The sequence below is a fragment of the Octopus sinensis genome, linkage group LG30, assembly GCF_006345805.1.
Source record: "Octopus sinensis linkage group LG30, ASM634580v1, whole genome shotgun sequence".
Lineage (NCBI taxonomy): Eukaryota > Metazoa > Mollusca > Cephalopoda > Octopoda > Octopodidae > Octopus > Octopus sinensis.
Genome location: NC_043026.1, coordinates 10,242,470 through 10,262,759, shown reverse-complemented (window position 1 = coordinate 10,262,759; position 20,290 = coordinate 10,242,470). Strand labels below are relative to the sequence as shown.

Here is a 20,290-nt window from a genome sequence, read left to right as displayed (position 1 = left end):
ATAAATAAACAAGATATTAAACCCAATTGATTTAAGGAGACTTAGCTCCCTTCGCTATTTTCTACCGACACATGCGCGTTTAAACGTCCTTCCTGCTTGACGTTGATATCTGGTTAAATGTGCAGGTGCGTGAATTTCTCTTAATCAGCTAATAATACATTTATAATAGTTCTAATGTATCCTCAACTACCAGACACACACATACATAACAACACTGTCCTTTATGAAACAGTTCCGTAAGTATTAAACAATGAAAATATTCAATGTTTTTAATTCTGTAGACGTTTTGGTTTTTGGCGCGTCAATTCTTTGTTTCTCTTCTATGTTTTATGAATGAGAGATGTCCTTCGTTTGTGCGAGATTTGGCTGTTATTTCTAGCTACGTGTGTGATTTAGCTGCTATTTCTAGCTTTGGAAGCTACCGTCTGCACTCTCCATCGTTGCCCCGTTTATTGCGTGTTTTAGTTTGAGAAATGTACTGAATGACACCCTGACCACTGAAATGTTTAGAAGCCAAAACCTTATTTGGTTAATGTTTACAACATTACTTGGAAACGAAATAAAATAAATTAATAAAAGACTTCCAACAATGCCCACCCCTATTTTCTCCCAAATTTGTTTATTGAAAATTAATTTTTTTTTTGCCAAAAATCCCCGTTTTCGGATACGGAGATTCCGGAAAATTGCCAAAAATCGGCATTGTGAAAATTCCCCGACTAACTTCTTCAGTCTGAATTGTCATGGTTTCTACTGGATGCCTTTCCAAGTGCCAACCACTCTATAATGTGCCATAGGGTGCTTTTATGTGGCACCACATGGACATTTGAATGTAGCAGCATTTTTACATGGCATTGCATGGCTACTTTTATGAGGAATGGCCGTAAGTGCTTTTAACTAGAAGTGGGATGAGTCTTAACACATCTGTTATGAAGTGTGGATCTTCTTGAGTACAACAAGGCCCCAGGAATGTTGGTCCTTTGTCATCTCACCTGAAAAGTTCTTCAGCACTTCATAGCCTGTCTTTCTGGGTGACCCACATGTTCCATCTGCTTTTAGAGGTTAGCACTTCTTTGTGGTGCTGTCAGCATCCAGCTCAGTTAAGGCAAATGTTTATCTCTTCAGATTATCTCTATAGAAATGAATCATTTATTTTTTTAAATAGCCTCTACATCTGACACTGTTCTTTGTCTTTAATTTCAGAGCATCAGATGACAGTGGTGTAGCGGAAGACAAACCCTCAACTCTATCCTGTTTTAAAGACTAAAAGAAAATATTCTCCGAAACAGATGTATCAGATTGGTTTTACAAAACTGTAGAAGGATTCCTGTGAAACATTTGTTCTGAAAAAATGTTATTAGCCAAATTTCTTGACATCACCAACTGGAGTGTGAAGAAGAGAAGCCTGTGTGCTGATTGAAGTTGGATAAATTAATTGAAGTGTTGCTAAACATAAGTAACACTGGACATAAATACAGCAGAAGAACTGTTTGCAAGAAATAAAGTATAAAAAGAAAAAGAAGAAAAAATATAAACTGGGATTTGAGAGGCAAAATATTGGAAGAGAGTGAAAAAATTGTATGATTCATTTCTTCTGAACACATGAGAGAAGTGATTAGATCATGTGACTGTGATATCTTTACAGATGTCTTTTTTTAAAAGAAATTAGACTAATTATGCACAAACGTATTCATACAGGGGAGAAACCATATCAGTGTGATATCTGTGGTAAATCCTTCTCTTACAGTAGTTACTTATCTACACACAAACATATTCACACTGGAGAGAAATCATATCCTTGTGATATCTGTGGTAAATCATTCACTCAAAATAGTAACTTAACTGTACACAAAGGAATTCATACAGGAGAGAAGCCATATCATTGTGATATTTGTGGTAACTCATTCTCTCGGAATAATCACTTAACTACACATAAACGTATTCATACAGGAGAGAAACCATATCATTGTGATATCTGCGGTAAATCATTCTCTAGTAGTGGTTATGTTAATGTGCACAAACTTATTCATACAGGTGAGAAACCATATCATTGTGAAATCTGTGGTAAATCATTCTCTAAAAATGATAATTTAACTATACACAAACGTATTCACGCAGGAGAGAAACCATTTCACTGCGATATCTGTGGTAAATCATTCTCTTATAATTGTGTCTTAACTGCACATAAACGTATTCATACAGGAGAGAAACCATATCATTGTGAAATCTGTGGTAAATCATTCTCTCAAAGTATTCATTTAACTGGACACAAACGTGTTCATACAGGAGAGAAACCATTTCACTGCGATATCTGTGGTAAATCATTCTCTGACAATAGAAACTTAATGAATCACAAACGTATTCATACAGGAGAGAAACCATATCACTGTGATATCTGTGGTAAATCATTCTCTGACAGTAGAATCTTAACTGCACATAAACGTATTCATACAGGAGAGAAACCATATCAGTGTGATATCTGTGGTAAATCATTCTCTGACAATAGAAACTTAATGAAACATAAACGTATTCATACAGGAGAGAAACCATTTCACTGTGATATCTGTGGTAAAGCATTTTCTCAAAATTCTATCTTAACAAGACACAGACATATTCATACAGGGAAGACAGGAAAAGGGTAGTTCCTTGTTCGCTATATATTTTTAATATTCTTGTGTTTCGTGTAATGGAAAATATGAGTAAAATATTTCAAATTTTTATATTTCTTTGTTTTGTTTTTGTAATGTTTGCCTCTCCTTCTTCCACAACTGCTTGTACAGATTCCTTTCCATAATGTACCAAAACCCCTCCTCCTGACAACCCTACACATCAGGCATGTGCCATCAGTAATTACTCAGGGTAGGACATCGGTGACGTTTGCATAGTGAAACACAGGCATGCGACTGAGTTGGAGGCAGAATTACTTGTGTCTTTAGCATGTAAAGAAAACGTTGTTATAGGAGTGTACACAGCACATGTACTACAGCTGTACTATATATAGTTTTAACACTGGAATTGAGGGGCAGGGGCGAATTATGGCTCCTTAATCTACAAAAAAATAAGACATTTTGCATGTCATGGGTAGTAATCAGGGTAACCTTTGTAATTTGATTGAATAAGGGGCATGCTTTGCCGTAAAGGAAAATGTTACTCTTTGATGGTGCTTTTTACATTCCACTGGCACAGGGGGCCAGCCAGGTGGCGCTGGCATCGGCCACAACTACAGTTTCCATTTTTGATTTTACTTGACTCAGTAGGTCCCCTTAAGCACAGTGTGTCACCCAACGATTCAAAGGTACTTCTGAAATGGGCTGGTTATGCGACACTGGTATAGGCTACGGCTGACAGCTTTTTTGTGTGGCAGATGCATAGGAGCAATAAACACTGAAGATGCTCAGCAAACAGATTCCATCACATGCTAGAGGGAGAAACTAGAAATAGTTGATAACTTCTGTTACCTATGTGACTATGTCTGTAGTTGGTGTGGATGCTCGGAGACCGTTGTCACTAGAATAAGAATAGCCTGTGCAAAGTTCAGAAATTTCCGGCCTCTACTGGTGTCAAAGGACAACTCGTTGAGAGTGAAATGTAGACTGTATGATGCATGTGTGTGTACTGCCATGCTACACGGCAGAGTAACATGGGCCATGACTGTTGAGGACATATGTAGGCTTGAAAGAAATGAAGCTAGTATGATCTGCTGGATGTGTAATGTCAGTGTCCATGCACGACAGAGTATAAGTGCCCTTAGAGAAATGTTGGATATGAGAAGCATCAGATGTGGTGTGCAAGAGAGACGACTGTGTTTGTATGTTCCTTTGCTGCATATGGATGAGGAGAGCTTTGTGAAGAAGTGTCACTCCCTAACAGTGGAAGGAACTTGCGGAAGAGGGAGACCCAGGAAGACATAAGATGAGGTGGTTAGGCATGACTTCAAATGGTGGGCTTCACAGAGGCAATGACAAGAGACACTGGCCTTTGGAGATATGCCGTGACTGTGAAGACCCACACCGTATAATTTATAAGGTTGTCCAGGAAGTTATGACCAATGATGTGTGTAGGAGTATCATCGTGAAAATGTTTCAAGACTAAAGTTCTCGTTAAATAATTCTTTAATAATATCTTGTTTTGTTATTTAATTTATTTCGTGAACCTGCAATTATATTATTTGAGGAATTACAACCGTGTTTCGTGGTTTGCTACCATAACAGATCCTTTATAGGTTCCAGTTAGCTAAAGACATCATCAGGAGGAACCACGCCCGGTTTCGGCCCCTACTCCTCTACTGTCTTGACGTGACGGGTCCCCCACTTTCGGAGGTGTCTTCAGCTCTGGTGTTGGGTGCATGTCTTCTTCCTTCTCTTCCCTGGCTTCGATGTATCGTCAGCGAGTGTCAGCCGGTGACTGACCGTCTCATCAAATTTTTCTCTTTAAATACCTGCCGCAAAGGCTCCAGCAGGCACCCCCAGCAAGTTGTCGTGTGACACTGTCTCACCTTAACAACTTGCTGGGGCTGCCTGCTGGCGGCTGTGCAACAGGTATTTATTTACATTTTTAATCCCCTTCCCCAGTTCCCTGCCCTTTTTCTCACACATGATGTAGGGACATCTATCCTACAAATTTTCATGTTACACATGGCTTAAATGTCCTGTGAACGAATTCCTTTTAATCAGCTGATAATTCATTTATAATAACTCTAACGCATTCCTCAGCTACCAGATACACACACACATATAACAACACTATCCCTTATGAAACATTTCCCTAAGTATTAAACAACGAAGATCTTCCATGCTTTTAATTCTGTAGACTTTCGGTTTTTTGGCGCATCGATTCTTTGTTTCTCCTCTGTGTTTTATGAACGAATGATTTCCTTGAATTTTGCGTGATTTGGCTGCTATTTCTAGCAATCGATGAGAGATGTCTATAATTTGTGCAAGATTTAGCTACTATTTCCAGCTATCGACGAGAGATATGCAATAATATACACCCGGAAGATCCTAGAAGGACTTGTCCCAGACTTTGGCATCGAGAGTTACACAAATGCCAGTACTGTGTGCCACTGCGTGGTGCCAAGGACTCCAAATTTGCCATCAAGATGTAGGAAAAGATACTGTGATAGCCTGGGCTTCAGAGGCCCACATCTCTTCAATATCCTCCTGAAGAACCTGAGAGACCTGCATGGGGTGGATGCAGATGTTTTTAAAATAAAACTAGATCTCTTCCTGTCAGGTATCCCAGATGAACCAACTTCACGGCAGGAGGTGCAGATGAGGGCAGCCGCATCGAACTCTCTCATGCACCAAATGGCATTTGCAAAAAAGCATTCGTCAAGTAAAATCATGTAGCAACACCAAATGGCGGTGCCCCAGCATGGCCACAGCTCGTGAGCTGAAACTGGATAAAATAATAATAAATAAAGAAATAAGATATTAAACCCGTGATTTAAGGAGACTTAGCTCCCTTCGCTATTTTCTACCGACACATGCGCGTTTAAACGTCCTTCCTGCTTGACGTTGATATCTGGTTAAATGTGCAGGTGCGTGAATTTCTCTTAATCAGCTAATAATACATTTATAATAGTTCTAATGTATTCCTCAACTACCAGACACACACATACATAACAACACTGTCCTTTATGAAACAGTTCCGTAAGTATTAAACAATGAAAATATTCAATGTTTTTAATTCTGTAGACGTTTCGGTTTTTGGCGCGTCATTTCTTTTTTTCTCTTCTATGTTTTATGAATAAGAGATGTCCTTCGTTTGTGCGAGATTTGGCTGTTATTTCTAGCTACGTGTGTGATTTAGCTGCTATTTCTAGCTTTGGAAGCTACCGTCTGCACTCTCCATCGTTGCCCCGTTTGTGGCGTGTTTTAGTTTGAGAAATACTGAAATGTTTAGAAGCCAAAACCTTATTTGGTTAATGTTTACAACATTACTTGGAAACGAAATAAAATAAATTAATAAAAGACTTCCAACAATGCCCACCCCTATTTTCTCCCAAATTTGTTTATTGAAAATTAATTTTTCTTGCCAAAAATCCCCGTTTTCGGATACGGACATTCCGGAAAATTGCCAAAAATCGGCATTGTGAAAATTCCCCGACTAACTTCTTCAGTCTGAATTGTCATGGTTTCTACTGGATGCCTTTCCAAGTGCCAAACACTCTATATTGTGCCATTGGGTGCTTTTATGTGGCACCACATGGACATTTGAATGTAGCAGCATTTTTACGTGCCATTGCATGGCTACTTTTATGAGGAATGGCCGTAAGTGCTTTTAACTAGAAGAGGGATGAGTCTTAACACATCTGTTATGAAGTGTGGATCTTCTTGAGTACAACAAGGCACCAGGAATGTTGGTCCTTTGTCATCTCACCTGAAAAGTTCTTCAGCACTTCATAGCCTGTCTTTCTGGGTGACCCACATGTTCCATCTGCTTTTAGAGGTTAGCACTTCTTTGTGGTGCTGTCAGCATCCAGCTCAGTTAAGGCAAATGTTTATCTCTTCAGATTATCTCTATAGAAATGAATCATTTATTTTTTTAAATAGCCTCTACATCTGACACTGTTCTTTGTCTTTAATTTCAGAGCATCAGATGACAGTGGTGTAACGGAAGACGAACCCTCAACTCTATCCTGTTTTAAAGACTAAAAGAAAATATTCTATGAAACAGATGTATCAGATTGGTTTTACAAAACTGTAGATGAATTCCTGTGAAACATTTGTTCTGAAAAAATGTTATTAGCCAAATTTCTGGACATCACCAACTGGAGTGTGAAGAAGAGAAGCCTGTGTGCTGATTGAAGTTGGATAAATTAATTGAAGTGTTGCTAAACATAAGTAACACTGGACATAAATACAGCAGAAGAACTGTTTGCAAGAAATAAAGTATAAAAAGAAAAAGAAGAAAAAATATAAGCTGGGATTTGAGAGGCAAAATATTGGAAGAGAGTGAAAAAATTGTATGATTCATTTCTTCTGAACACATGAGAGAAGTGATTAGATCATGTGACTGTGATATCTTTATAGAAGTCTTTTTTTAAAGAAATTAAACTAATTATGCACAAACGTATTCATACAGAGGAGAAACCATATCACTGTGATATCTGTGGTAAATCCTTCTCTCACAGTAGTTACTTATCTAGACACAAACGTATTCACACTGGAGAGAAATCATATCCATGTGATATCTGTGGTAAATCATTCTCTCAAAATAGTAACTTAACTGTACACAAACGAATTCATATAGGAGAGAAGCCATACCACTGTGATGTCTGTGGTAAATCTTTCTCTCAGAATAGTGTTTTAACTAGACATAAACGTACTCATACAGGGGAGAAACCATATCATTGTGATATCTGTGGTAACTCATTCTCTCAGAATGATCACTTAACTACTCATAAACGTATTCATACAGGGCAGAAGCCATATCATTGTGATATCTGTGGCAAATCATTCTCTATAAATAGTCACTTAAAGGAACACAAAAATAGTCATACAGGTGAAAAAGCATATCATTGTGATATCTGTGGTAAATCATTCTCTAGATGTAGTCACTTATCTACACACAGACATATTCACACGGGAGAGAAACCATATAATTGTGATATCTGTGGTAAGCCATTCTCTGACAATACTGCCTTAACAAAACACATACGTATTCATACAGGAGAGAAACCATATCATTGTGATGTCTGTGGTAAATCATTCACTGAAAATAGTAACTTAACTGTACACAAAGGAATTCATACAGGAGAGAAACAATATCATTGTGATATCTGCGGTAAATCATTCTCTCAGAATAATCACTTAACTACACATAAACGTATTCATACAGGAGAGAAACCATATCATTGTGATATCTGCGGTAAATCATTCTCTCAAAGTATTCATTTAACTGGACACAAACGTGTTCATACAGGGGAGAAACCATTTCACTGCGATATCTGTGGTAAATCATTCTCTTATAATTGTGTCTTAACTGCACATAAACGTATTCACACAGGAGAGAAACCATATTATTGTGATATCTGTGGTAAATCATTCTCTAGCAGTGGTTATGTTAATGTGCACAAACGTACTCATACTGGAGAGAAACCATATCACTGTGATATCTGTGGTAAAGGATTCACTGACTATAGAAACTTAACTGCACATAAACGTATTCATACAGGAGAGAAACCATTTCAATGTAATATCTGTGGGAAAGCATTTTCCCAAAATTCTGTCTTAATAAGACACAGACATATTCATACGTCTCACAGTAGTTACTTGTATAGACACAAACGTATTCACACTGGAGAGAAACCATATGCTTGTGATATCTGTGGTAAATCATTCTCTCAGAGTGGTAATGTTACTGCTCACAAACGTACTCATACAGGAGAGAAACCATATCATTGTGATATCTGTGGTAAATCATTTACTAACATTAGTCATGTAACTATACACAGACGTATTCATACAGGTGAGAAACCATATCACTGTGATATCTGTGGTAAATCATTCTCTCAAAGTATTAACTTATCTATACACATACGTATTCACACAGGAGAGAAACCGTATCACTGTGACATCTGTGGTAAATCATTCTATGAAAATAGAGTCTTAACTGCCCACAAACGTACTCATACAGGTGAGAAACCATATCACTGTGATATCTGTGGTAAATCATTCTCTTTTAATTGTGTCTTAACTGCACATAGACGTATTCACACAGGAGAGAAACCATATCATTGTGATATTTGTGGTAAATCATTCTCTCATAATAATGTCTTAACTAGACACAAACGTTTTCATAGAGGAGAGAAACCACATCATTGTGATATCTGTGGTAAATCATTCTCTGACAATAGAAACTTAATGAATCACAAAAGTATTCATACAGGAGAGAAACCATATCATTGTGAAATCTGTGGTAAATCTTTCTCTGACAATAGAAACTTAATTGCACATAAACGTATTCATACAGGAGAAAAACCATTTCAATGTAATATCTGTGGTAAAGCATTTCGTCAAAATTCTGTCTTAACAAGACACAGACATATTCATACAGGGAAGACAGGAAAAGGGTAGTTCCTTGTTCGCTATATATTTTTAATATTCTTGTGTTTCGTGTAATGGAAAATATGAGTAAAAATATTTCAAAAATTTTATATTTCTTTGTTTTGTTTTTGTAATGTTTGCCTCTCCTTCTTCCACAACTGCTTTTACAGATTCCTTTCCATAATGTACCAAAACCCCTCCTCCTGACAACCCTACATATCAGGCATGTGCCAGCAGTAATTACCCAGGGTAGGGCATCGGTGACGTTTGCATAGTGAAACACAGGCATGCGACTGAGTTGGAGGCAGAATTACTTTTGTCTTTAGCATGTAAAGAAAACGTTGTTATAGGAGTGTACACAGCACATGTACTACAGTTGTACTATATATAGTTTTAACACTGGAATTGAGGGGCAGGGGCGAATTATGGCTCTTTAATCTACAAAAAAATATGACATTTTGCATGTTATGGGTAGTAATCAGGGTAACCTTTGTAATTTTATTGAATAAGGGGCAGACTCTGCCGTAAAAGAAAAATGTTACTTTTTGATGGTGCTTTTTACATTCCACTGGCACAGGGGGCCAGTCAGGTGGCGCTGGCATCGGCCACAACTACAGTTTCCATTTTTGATTTTACTTGACTCAGTAGGTCCCCTTAAGCACAGTGTGTCACCCAACGATTCAAAGGTACTTCTGAAATGGGCTGGTTATGCGACACTGGTATAGGCTACGGCTGACAGCTTTTGTGTGTGGCAGATGCACAGGAGCAATAAACACCGAAGATGCTCAGCAAACAGATTCCATCACATGCTAGAGGGAGAAACTAGAAATAGTTGATAACTTCTGTTACCTATGTGACTATGTCTGTAGTTGGTGTGGATGCTCGGAGGCCGTTGTCACTAGAATAAGAATAGCCTGTGCAAAGTTCAGAAATTTCCGGCCTCTACTGGTGTCAAAGGACCACTCGTTCAGAGTGAAATGTAGACTGTATGATGCATGTGTGTGTACTGCCATGCTACACGGCAGAGTAACATGGGCCATGACTGTTGAGGACATATGTAGGCTTGAAAGAAATGAAGCTAGTATGATCTGCTGGATGTGTAATGTCAGTGTCCATGCACGACAGAGTATAAGTGCCCTTAGAGAAATGTTGGATATGAGAAGCATCAGATGTGGTGTGCAAGAGAGACGACTGTGTTTGTATGTTCCTTTGCTGCATATGGATGAGGAGAGCTTTGTGAAGAAGTGTGACTCCCAAACAATGGAAGGAACTTGCGGAAGAGGGAGACCCAGGAAGACATAAGATGAGGTGGTTAGGGATGACTTCAAATGGTGGGCTTCACAGAGGCAATGACAAGAGACACAGGCCTCTGGAGATATGCTGTGACTGTGAAGACCCACACCGTATAATTTATAAGGTTGTCCAGGAAGTTATGACCAATGAGGTGTGTTGGAGTATCATCGTGAAAATGTTTCAAGACTAAAGTTCTCGTTAAATAATTCTTTAATATCTTGTTTTGTTATTTAATTTATTTCGTGAACCTGCAACTATATTATTTGAGGAATTACAACTGTGTTTCGTGGTCTGCTACCACAACAGATCCTTTATAGGATCCAGTTAGCTGAAGACATCATCAGGAGGAACCACGCCCGGTTTCGGCCCCTACTCCTCTACTGTCTTGACGTGACGGGGCCCCCACTTTTGGAGGTGTCTTCAGCTCTGGTGTTGGGTGCATGCCTTCTTTCTTCTGTTCCCTGGCCTCTTCGATGTATCGTCAGCGAGTGTCAGCCGGTGACTGACTGTCTCGTCAAACTTTTCTCTTTAAATACCTGCCGCAAAGGCTCCAGCAGGCAGCCCCAGCAAGTTGTCGTGTGACACTGTCTCACCTTAAGGGGCTGCCTGCTGGAGCCTGTGCGACAGGTATTTATTTACATTTTTAATCCCCTTCCCCAGTTCCCTGCCCTTTTTCTCACACGTGATGTAGGGACATCTATCCTACAAATTTTCATGTTACACATGGCTTAAATGTCCTGTGAATGAATTCCTTTTAATCAGCTGATAATTCATTTATAATAACTCTAACGCATTCCTCAGCTACCAGATACACACACACATATACCAACACTATCCCTTATGAAACATTTCCCTAAGTATTAAACAACGAAGATCTTCCATGCTTTTAATTCTGTAGACTTTCGGTTTTTTGGCGCATCGATTCTTTGTTTCTCCTCTGTGTTTTATGAACGAATGATGTCCTTGACTTTTGCGTGATTTGGCTGCTATTTCTAGCAATCGATGAGAGATGTCTATAATTTGTGCAAGATTTAGCTATTATTTCCAGCTATCGACGAGAGATATGCAATAATATACACCCGGAAGATCCTAGAAGGACTTGTCCCAAACTTTGGCATCGAGAGTTACACAAATGCCAGAACTGTGTGCCACTGCGTGGTGCCAAGGACTCCAAATTTGCCATCAAGATGTAGGACAAGATATTGTGATAGCCTGGGCTTCAGAGGCCCACATCTCTTCAATATCGTCCCGAAGAACCTGAGAGACCTGCATGGGGTGGATGCAGATATCTTTAAAATAAAACTGGGTCTCTTCCTCTCAGGTATCCCAGATGAACCAACTTCACGGCAGGAGGTGCAAATAAGGGCAGCTGCATCGAACTCTCTCATGCACCAAATGGCAGGTGCTAAAAAGCATTCGTGAAGTAAAATCATGTAGCAACACCAAATGGCGGTGCCCCAGCCTGGCCACAGCTCGTGTGCTGAAACTGGATAAAATAATAATAAATAAATAATCAAGATATTAAACCCAATTGATTTAAGGAGACTTAGCTCCCTTCGCTATTTTCTACCGACACATGCGCGTTTAAACGTCCTTCCTGCTTGACGTTGATATCTGGTTAAATGTGCAGGTGCGTGAATTTCTCTTAATCAGCTAATAATACATTTATAATAGTTCTAATGTATTCCTCAACTACCAGACACACACATACATAACAACACTGTCCTTTATGAAACAGTTCCGTAAGTATTAAACAATGAAAATATTCAATGTTTTTAATTCTGTAGACGTTTCGGTTTTTGGCGCCTCATTTCTTTGTTTCTCTTCTATGTTTTATGAATGAGAGATGTCCTTCGTTTGTGCGAGATTTGGCTGTTATTTCTAGCTACGTGTGTGATTTAGCTGCTATTTCTAGCTTTGGAAGCTACCGTCTGCACTCTCCATCGTTGCCCCGTTTGTTGCGTGTTTTAGTTTGAGAAATACTGAAATGTTTAGAAGCCAAAACCTTATTTGGTTAATGTTTACAACATTACTTGGAAACGAAATAAAATAAATTAATAAAAGACTTCCACCAATGCCCACCCCTATTTTCTCCCAAATTTGTTTATTGAAAATTAATTTTTTTTTTGCCAAAAATCCCCGTTTTCGGATACGGACATTCCGGAAAATTGCCAAAAATCGGCATTGTGAAAATTCCCCGACTAACTTCTTCAGTCTGAATTGTCATGGTTTCTACTGGATGCCTTTCCAAGTGCCAACCACTACATATTGTGCCATAGGGTGCTTTTATGTGGCACCACATGGACATTTGAATGTAGCAGCATTTTTACATGGCATTGCATGGCTACTTTTATGAGGAATGGCCGTAAGTGCTTTTAACTAGAAGAGGGATGAGTCTTAACAAATCTGTTATGAAGTGTGGATCTTCTTGAGTACAACAAGGCCCCAGGAATGTTGGTCCTTTGTCATCTCACCTGAAAAGTTCTTCAGCACTTCATAGCCTGTCTTTCTGGGTGACCCACATGTTCCATCTGCTTTTAGAGGTTAGCACTTCTTTGTGGTGCTGTCAGCATCCAGCTCACTTAAGGCAAATGTTTATCTCTTCAGATTATCTCTATAGAAATGAATCATTTATTTTTTTAAATAGCCTCTACATCTGACATTGTTCTTTGTCTTTAATTTCAGAGCATCAGATGACAGTGGTGTAACGGAAGACGAACCCTCAACTCTATCCTGTTTTAAAGACTAAAAGAAAATATTCTACGAAACAGATGTATCAGATTGGTTTTACAAAACTGTAGAAGAAATCCTGTGAAACATTTGTTCTGAAAAAATGTTATTAGCCAAATTTCTGGACATCACCAACTGGAGTGTGAAGAAGAGAAGCCTGTGTGCTGATTGAAGTTGGATAAATTAATTGAAGTGTTGCTAAACATAAGTAACACTGGACATAAATACAGCAGAAGAACTGTTTGCAAGAAATAAAGTATAAAAAGAAAAAGAAGAAAAAATATAAGCTGGGATTTGAGAGGCAAAATATTGGAAGAGAGAAAAAATTGTATGATTCATTTCTTCTGAACACATGAGAGAAGTGATTAGATCATGTGACTGTGATATCTTTATAGATGTCTTTTTTTAAAAGAAAGTAAACTAATTATGCACAAACGTATTCATATGGGGGAGAAACCCTATCATTGTGATGTCTGTGGTAATTCCTTCTCTCACAGTAGTTACTTATCTAGACACAAACGTATTCACACTGGAGAGAAACCATATCATTGTGATATCTGTGGTAAATCATTCTCTCAGAGTGGTGATGTTACTGCTCACAAACGTACTCATACAGGTGAGAAACCATATAATTGTGATATCTGTGGTAAATCATTCTCTCAGAGTGGTGATGTTACTGCTCACAAACGTACTCATACAGGAGAGAAACCATATAATTGTGATATCTGTGGTAAATCATTTACTAACATTAGTCATGTAACTATACACAGACGTACTCATACAGGTGAGAAACCATATCACTGTGACATTTGTGGTAAATCATTCTCTGAAAATAGAATCTTAACTGCCCACAAACGTACTCATACAGGTGAGAAACCATATCACTGTGATATCTGTGGTAAATCATTCTCTTATAATTGTGTCTTAACTGTACATAGACGTATTCACACAGGAGAGAAACCATATCATTGTGATATTTGTGGTAAATCATTCTCTCATAATAATGTCTTAACTAGACACAAACGTTTTCATACAGGAGAGAAACCACATCATTGTGAAATCTGTGGTAAATCATTCTCTGACGATAGAAACTTAATGAATCACAAACGTATTCATACAGGAGAAAAACCATATCATGTGAAATCTGTGGTAAATCATTCTCTAAAAACTCTAATTTAACTATACACAAACGTATTCACACAGGAGAGAAACCATTTCACTGCGATATCTGTGGTAAATCATTCACATATAATTGTGTCTTAACTGCACATAAACGTATTCATACAGGAGAGAAACCATATCATTGTGAAATCTGTGGTAAATCATTCTCTAAAAATGATTATTTAACTATACACAAACGTGTTCATACAGGGGAGAAACCATTTCACTGCAATATCTGTGGTAAATCATTCTCTGACAATAGAAACTTAATGAATCACAAACTGATTCATACAGGAGAGAAACCATATCACTGTGATGTCTGTGGTAAGTCATTCACTGACAATAGAAACTTAACTGCACATAAACGTATTCATACAGGAGAGAAACCATATAATTGTGATATCTGTGGTAAAGCATTTTCTCAAAATTCTATCTTAACAAGACACAGACATATTCATACAGGGAAGACAGGAAAAGGGTAGTTCCTTGTTCGCTATATATTTTTAATATTCTTGTGTTTCATGTAATGGAAAATATGAGTAAAAATATTTCAAAAATTTTATATTTCTTTGTTTTCTTTTTGTAATTTTCGCCTCTCCTTCTTCCACAACTGCTTTTACAGATTCCTTTCCGTAACGTACCAAAACCCCTCCTCCTGACAACCCTACACATCAGGCATGTGCCATCAGTAATTACCCAGGGTAGGGCATCGGTGACGTTTGCATAGTGAAACACAGGCATGCGACTGAGTTGGAGGCAGAATTACTTGTATCTTTAGCATGTAAAGAAAACGTTGTTATAGGAGTGTACACAGCACATGTACTACAGCTGTACTATATGTAGTTTTAACACTGGAATTGAGGGGCAGGGGCGAATTATGGCTCCTTAATCTACAAAAAAATAAGACATTTTGCATGTCATGGGTAGTAATCAGGGTAACCTTTGTAATTTGATTGAATAAGGGGCATGCTTTGCCGTAAAAGAAAAATGTTACTTTTTGATGATGCTTTTTACATTCCACTGGCACAGGGGGCCAGTCAGGTGGCGCTGGCATCGGCCACAACTACAGTTTCCATTTTTGATTTTACTTGACTCAGTAGGTCCCCTTAAGCACAGTGTGTCACCCAACGATTCAAAGGTACTTCTGAAATGGGCTGGTTATGCAACACTGGTATAGGCTACGGCTGACAGCTTTTTTGTGTGGCAGATGCACAGGAGCAATAAACACCGAAGATGCTCAGCAAACAGATTCCATCACATGCTAGAGGGAGAAACTAGAAATAGTTGATAACTTCTGTTACCTAGGTGACTATGTCTGTAGTTGGTGTGGATGCTCGGAGACCGTTGTCACTAGAATAAGAATAGCCTGTGCAAATTTCAGAAATTTCCGGCCTCTACTGGTGTCAAAGGACCACTCTTTCAGAGTGAAATATAGACTGTATGATGCATGTGTGTGTACTGCCATGCTACACGGCAGAGTAACATGGGCCATGACTGTTGAGGACATATGTAGGCTTGAAAGAAATGAAGCTAGTATGATCTGCTGGATGTGTAATGTCAGTGTCCATGCACGACAGAGTATAAGTGCCCTTAGAGAAATGTTGGATATGAGAAGCATCAGATGTGGTGTGCAAGAGACGACTGTGTTTGTATGTTCCTGTGCTGCATATGGATGAGGAGAGCTTTGTGAAGAAGTGTCACTCCCTAACAATGGAAGGAACTTGTGGAAGAGGGAGTCCCAGTAAGACATAAGATGAGGTGGTTAGGCACGACTTCAAATGGTGGGCTTCACAGAGGCAATGACAAGAGACACAGGCCTCTGGAGATATGCCGTGACTGTGAAGACCCACACCGTATAATTTATAAGGTTGTCCAGGAAGTTATGACCAATGATGTGTGTAGGAGTATCATCGTGAAAATGTTTCAAGACTAAAGTTCTCGTTAAATAATTCTTTAATATCTTGTTTTGTTATTTAATTTATTTCGTGAACCTGCAATTATATTATTTGAGGAATTACAACCGTGTTTCGTGGTCTGCTACCACAACAGATCCTTTATAGGATCCAGTTAGCTGAAGACATCATCAGGAGGAACCACGCCCGGTTTCGGCCCCTACTCTTCTACTGTCTTGACGTGACGGGGCCCCCACTTTCGGAGGTGTCTTCAGCTCTGGTGTTGGGTGCATGCCTTCTTTCTTCTGTTCCCTGGCCTCTTCGATGTATCGTCAGCGAGTGTCAGCCGGTGACTGACCGTCTCATCAAATTTTTCTCTTTAAATACCTGCCGCAAAGGCTCCAGCAGGCAGCCCCAGCAAGTTGTCGTGTGACACTGTCTCACCTTAACAACTTGCTGGGGCTGCCTGCTGGCGGCTGTGCAACAGGTATTTATTTACATTTTTAATCGTCTTCCCCAGTTCCCTGCCCTTTTTCTCACATATGATGTAGGGACATCTATCCTACAAATTTTCATGTTACACATGGCTTAAATGTCCTGTGAATGAATTCCTTTTAATCAGCTGATAATTCATTTATAATAACTCTAACGCATTCCTCAGCTACCAGATACACACACACATATACCAACACTATCCCTTATGAAACATTTCCCTAAGTATTAAACAACGAAGATCTTCCATGCTTTTAATTCTGTAGACGTTCGGTTTTTTGGCGCATCGATTCTTTGTTTCTCTTCTGTGTTTTATGAACGAATGATGTCCTTGACTTTTGCGTGATTTGGCTGCTATTTCTAGCAATCGATGAGAGATGTCTATAATTTATGCAAGATTTAGCTAATTTCCATTTAGCTACGCTATCGACGATATGCAATAATATACACCCGGAAGATCCTAGAAGGACTTGTCCCAGACTTTGGCATCGAGAGTTACACAAATGCCAGAACTGTGTGCCACTGCGTGGTGCCAAGGACTCCAAATTTGACATCAAGATGTAGGACAAGATACTGTGATAGCCTGGGCTTCAGAGGCCCACATCTCTTCAATATCCTCCCGAAGAACCTGAGAGACCTGCATGGGGTGGATGCAGATGTCTTTAAAATGAAACTGGATCTCTTCCTGTCAGGTATCCCAGATGAACCAACTTCACGGCAGGAGGTGCAAATAAGGGCAGCTGCATCGAACTCTCTCATGCACCAAATGGCAGGTGCTAAAAAGCATTCGTCAAGTAAAATCATGTAGCAACACCAAATGGCGGTGCCCCAGCATGGCCACAGCTCGTGAGCTGAAACTGGATAAAATAATAATAAATAAATAAACAAGATATTAAACCCAATTGATTTAAGGAGACTTAGCTCCCTTCGCTATTTTCTACCGACACATGCGCGTTTAAACGTCCTTCCTGCTTGACGTTGATATCTGGTTAAATGTGCAGGTGCGTGAATTTCTCTTAATCAGCTAATAATACATTTATAATAGTTCTAATGTATTCCTCAACTACCAGACACACACATACATAACAACACTGTCCTTTATGAAACAGTTCCGTAAGTATTAAACAATGAAAATATTCAATGTTTTTAATTCTGTAGACGTTTCGGTTTTTGGCGCCTCATTTCTTTGTTTCTCTTCTATGTTTTATGAATGAGAGATGTCCTTCATTTGTGCGAGATTTGGCTGTTATTTCTAGCTACGTGTGTGATTTAGCTGCTATTTCTAGCTTTGGAAGCTACCGTCTGCACTCTCCATCGTTGCCCCGTTTGTTGCGTGTTTTAGTTTGAGAAATACTGAAATGTTTAGAAGCCAAAACCTTATTTGGTTAATGTTTACAACATTACTTGGAAACGAAATAAAATAAATTAATAAAAGACTTCCACCAATGCCCACCCCTATTTTCTCCCAAATTTGTTTATTGAAAATTAATTTTTTTTTGCCAAAAATCCCCGTTTTCGGATACGGACATTCCGGAAAATTGCCAAAAATCGGCATTGTGAAAATTCCCCGACTAACTTCTTCAGTCTGAATTGTCATGGTTTCTACTGGATGCCTTTCCAAGTGCCAACCACTACATATTGTGCCATAGGGTGCTTTTATGTGGCACCACATGGACATTTGAATGTAGCAGCATTTTTACATGGCATTGCATGGCTACTTTTATGAGGAATGGCCGTAAGTGCTTTTAACTAGAAGAGGGATGAGTCTTAACAAATCTGTTATGAAGTGTGGATCTTCTTGAGTACAACAAGGCCCCAGGAATGTTGGTCCTTTGTCATCTCACCTGAAAAGTTCTTCAGCACTTCATAGCCTGTCTTTCTGGGTGACCCACATGTTCCATCTGCTTTTAGAGGTTAGCACTTCTTTATGGTGCTGTCAGCATCCAGCTCAGTTAAGACAAATGTTTATCTCTTCAGATTATCTCTATAGAAATGAATCATTTATTTTTTTAAATAGCCTCTACATCTGACACTGTTCTTTGTCTTTAATTTCAGAGCATCAGATGACAGTGGTGTAACGGAAGACGAACCCTCAACTCTATCCTGTTTTAAAGACTAAAAGAAAATATTCTCCGAAACAGATGTATCAGATTGGTTTTACAAAACTGTAGAAGGATTCCTGTGAAACATTTGTTCTGAAAAAATGTTATTAGCCAAATTTCTGGACATCACCAACTGGAGTGTGAAGAAGAGAAGCCTGTGTGCTGATTGAAGTTGGATAAATTAATTGAAGTGTTGCTAAACATAAGTAACACTGGACATAAATACAGCAGAAGAACTGTTTGCAAGAAATAAAGTATAAAAAGAAAAAGAAGAAAAAATATAAACTGGGATTTGAGAGGCAAAATATTGGAAGAGAGTGAAAAAATTGTATGATTCATTTCTTCTGAACACATGAGAGAAGTGATTAGATCATGTGACTGTGATATCTTTACAGATGTCTTTTTTTAAAAGAAATTAAACTAATTATGCACAAACGTATTCATATGGGGGAGAAACCCTATCATTGTGATATCTGTGGTAAATCATTCTCTCAAAGTATTAACTTATCTACACACATACGTATTCATACAGGAGAGAAACCATATCATTGTGAAATCTGTGGTAATTCATTCTCTCAAAGTATTCATTTAACTGGACACAAACATGTTCATATAGGAGAGGAACCATTTCACTGCAATATCTGTGGTAAATCATTCGCTGACAATAGAAACTTAATGAATCACAAACTGATTCATACGGGAGAGAAACCATATCATTGTGATGTCTGTGGTAAATCATTCTCTAACAATAGAAACTTAATGAAACACATACGTATTCATACAGGAGAGAAACCATATCAGTGTGATATCTGTGGTAAACTATTCTCTGTCAGTTCTGCCGTATCTACACACATACGTATTCATACTGGAGAGAAGCCATACCAGTGTGATATCTGTGGTAAATCATTCTCTCAGAATAGTATTTTAACTAGACATAAACATATTCATACAGGGGAGAAACCATATCATTGTGATATCTGTTGTAAATCATTCTCTGAAAATACTGCCTTAACAAAACACAGTCGTCTTCATACAGGAGAGAAACCGTATCAGTGTGATATCTGTGGTAAATCATTCTCTAGAAGTAGTCATGTTATTGCACACAAGCGTACTCATACAGGAGAGAAACCATATCGTTGTGATATTTGTGGTAACTCTTTCTCTGAAAATACTGCCTTAACAAAACACAGTCGTCTTCATACAGGAGAGAAACCGTATCAGTGTGATATCTGCGATAAATCATTCACTCATAATTGTGTCTTAATTGCACATAAACGTATTCATTCAGGAGAGAAACCATATCATTGTGATATCTGTGGCAAATCATTCTCTGAAAGTAGTTTGTTAACTAAACACAGACGTATTCATACTGGAGAGAAGCCATATCACTGTGATATCTGTGGCAAATCATTCTCTGAAAGTAGTTTGTTAACTAAACACAGACGTATTCATACAGGAGAGAAACCATATCATTGTGATATCTGTGGCAAATCATTCACTCTAAATGGCAACTTAACTGGACACAAAAATATTCATACAGGAGAGCAACCATATCATTGTGATATCTGTGGTA

General features: G+C 38.5%; 2 protein-coding genes across 2 annotated transcripts in view; both read left to right on the top strand.

Moving 5' to 3' along the window:
* The window catches only part of LOC115226337 (zinc finger protein 271-like), a 478,512-nt gene that overhangs the window by 427,433 nt on the left and 30,789 nt on the right, over positions 1-20,290 (top strand). The window lies entirely within an intron of this gene.
* LOC115226374 (zinc finger protein 271-like) lies at positions 1,214-14,793 on the top strand. The gene is made up of 4 exons (XM_036515328.1): positions 1,214-2,031; positions 8,008-8,278; positions 13,580-14,073; positions 14,325-14,793. The coding sequence occupies exons 1-4, from the start codon at positions 1,674-1,676 to the stop codon at positions 14,711-14,713; spliced, it is 1,512 nt and encodes a 503-aa protein (XP_036371221.1). The 5' UTR covers positions 1,214-1,673; the 3' UTR covers positions 14,714-14,793.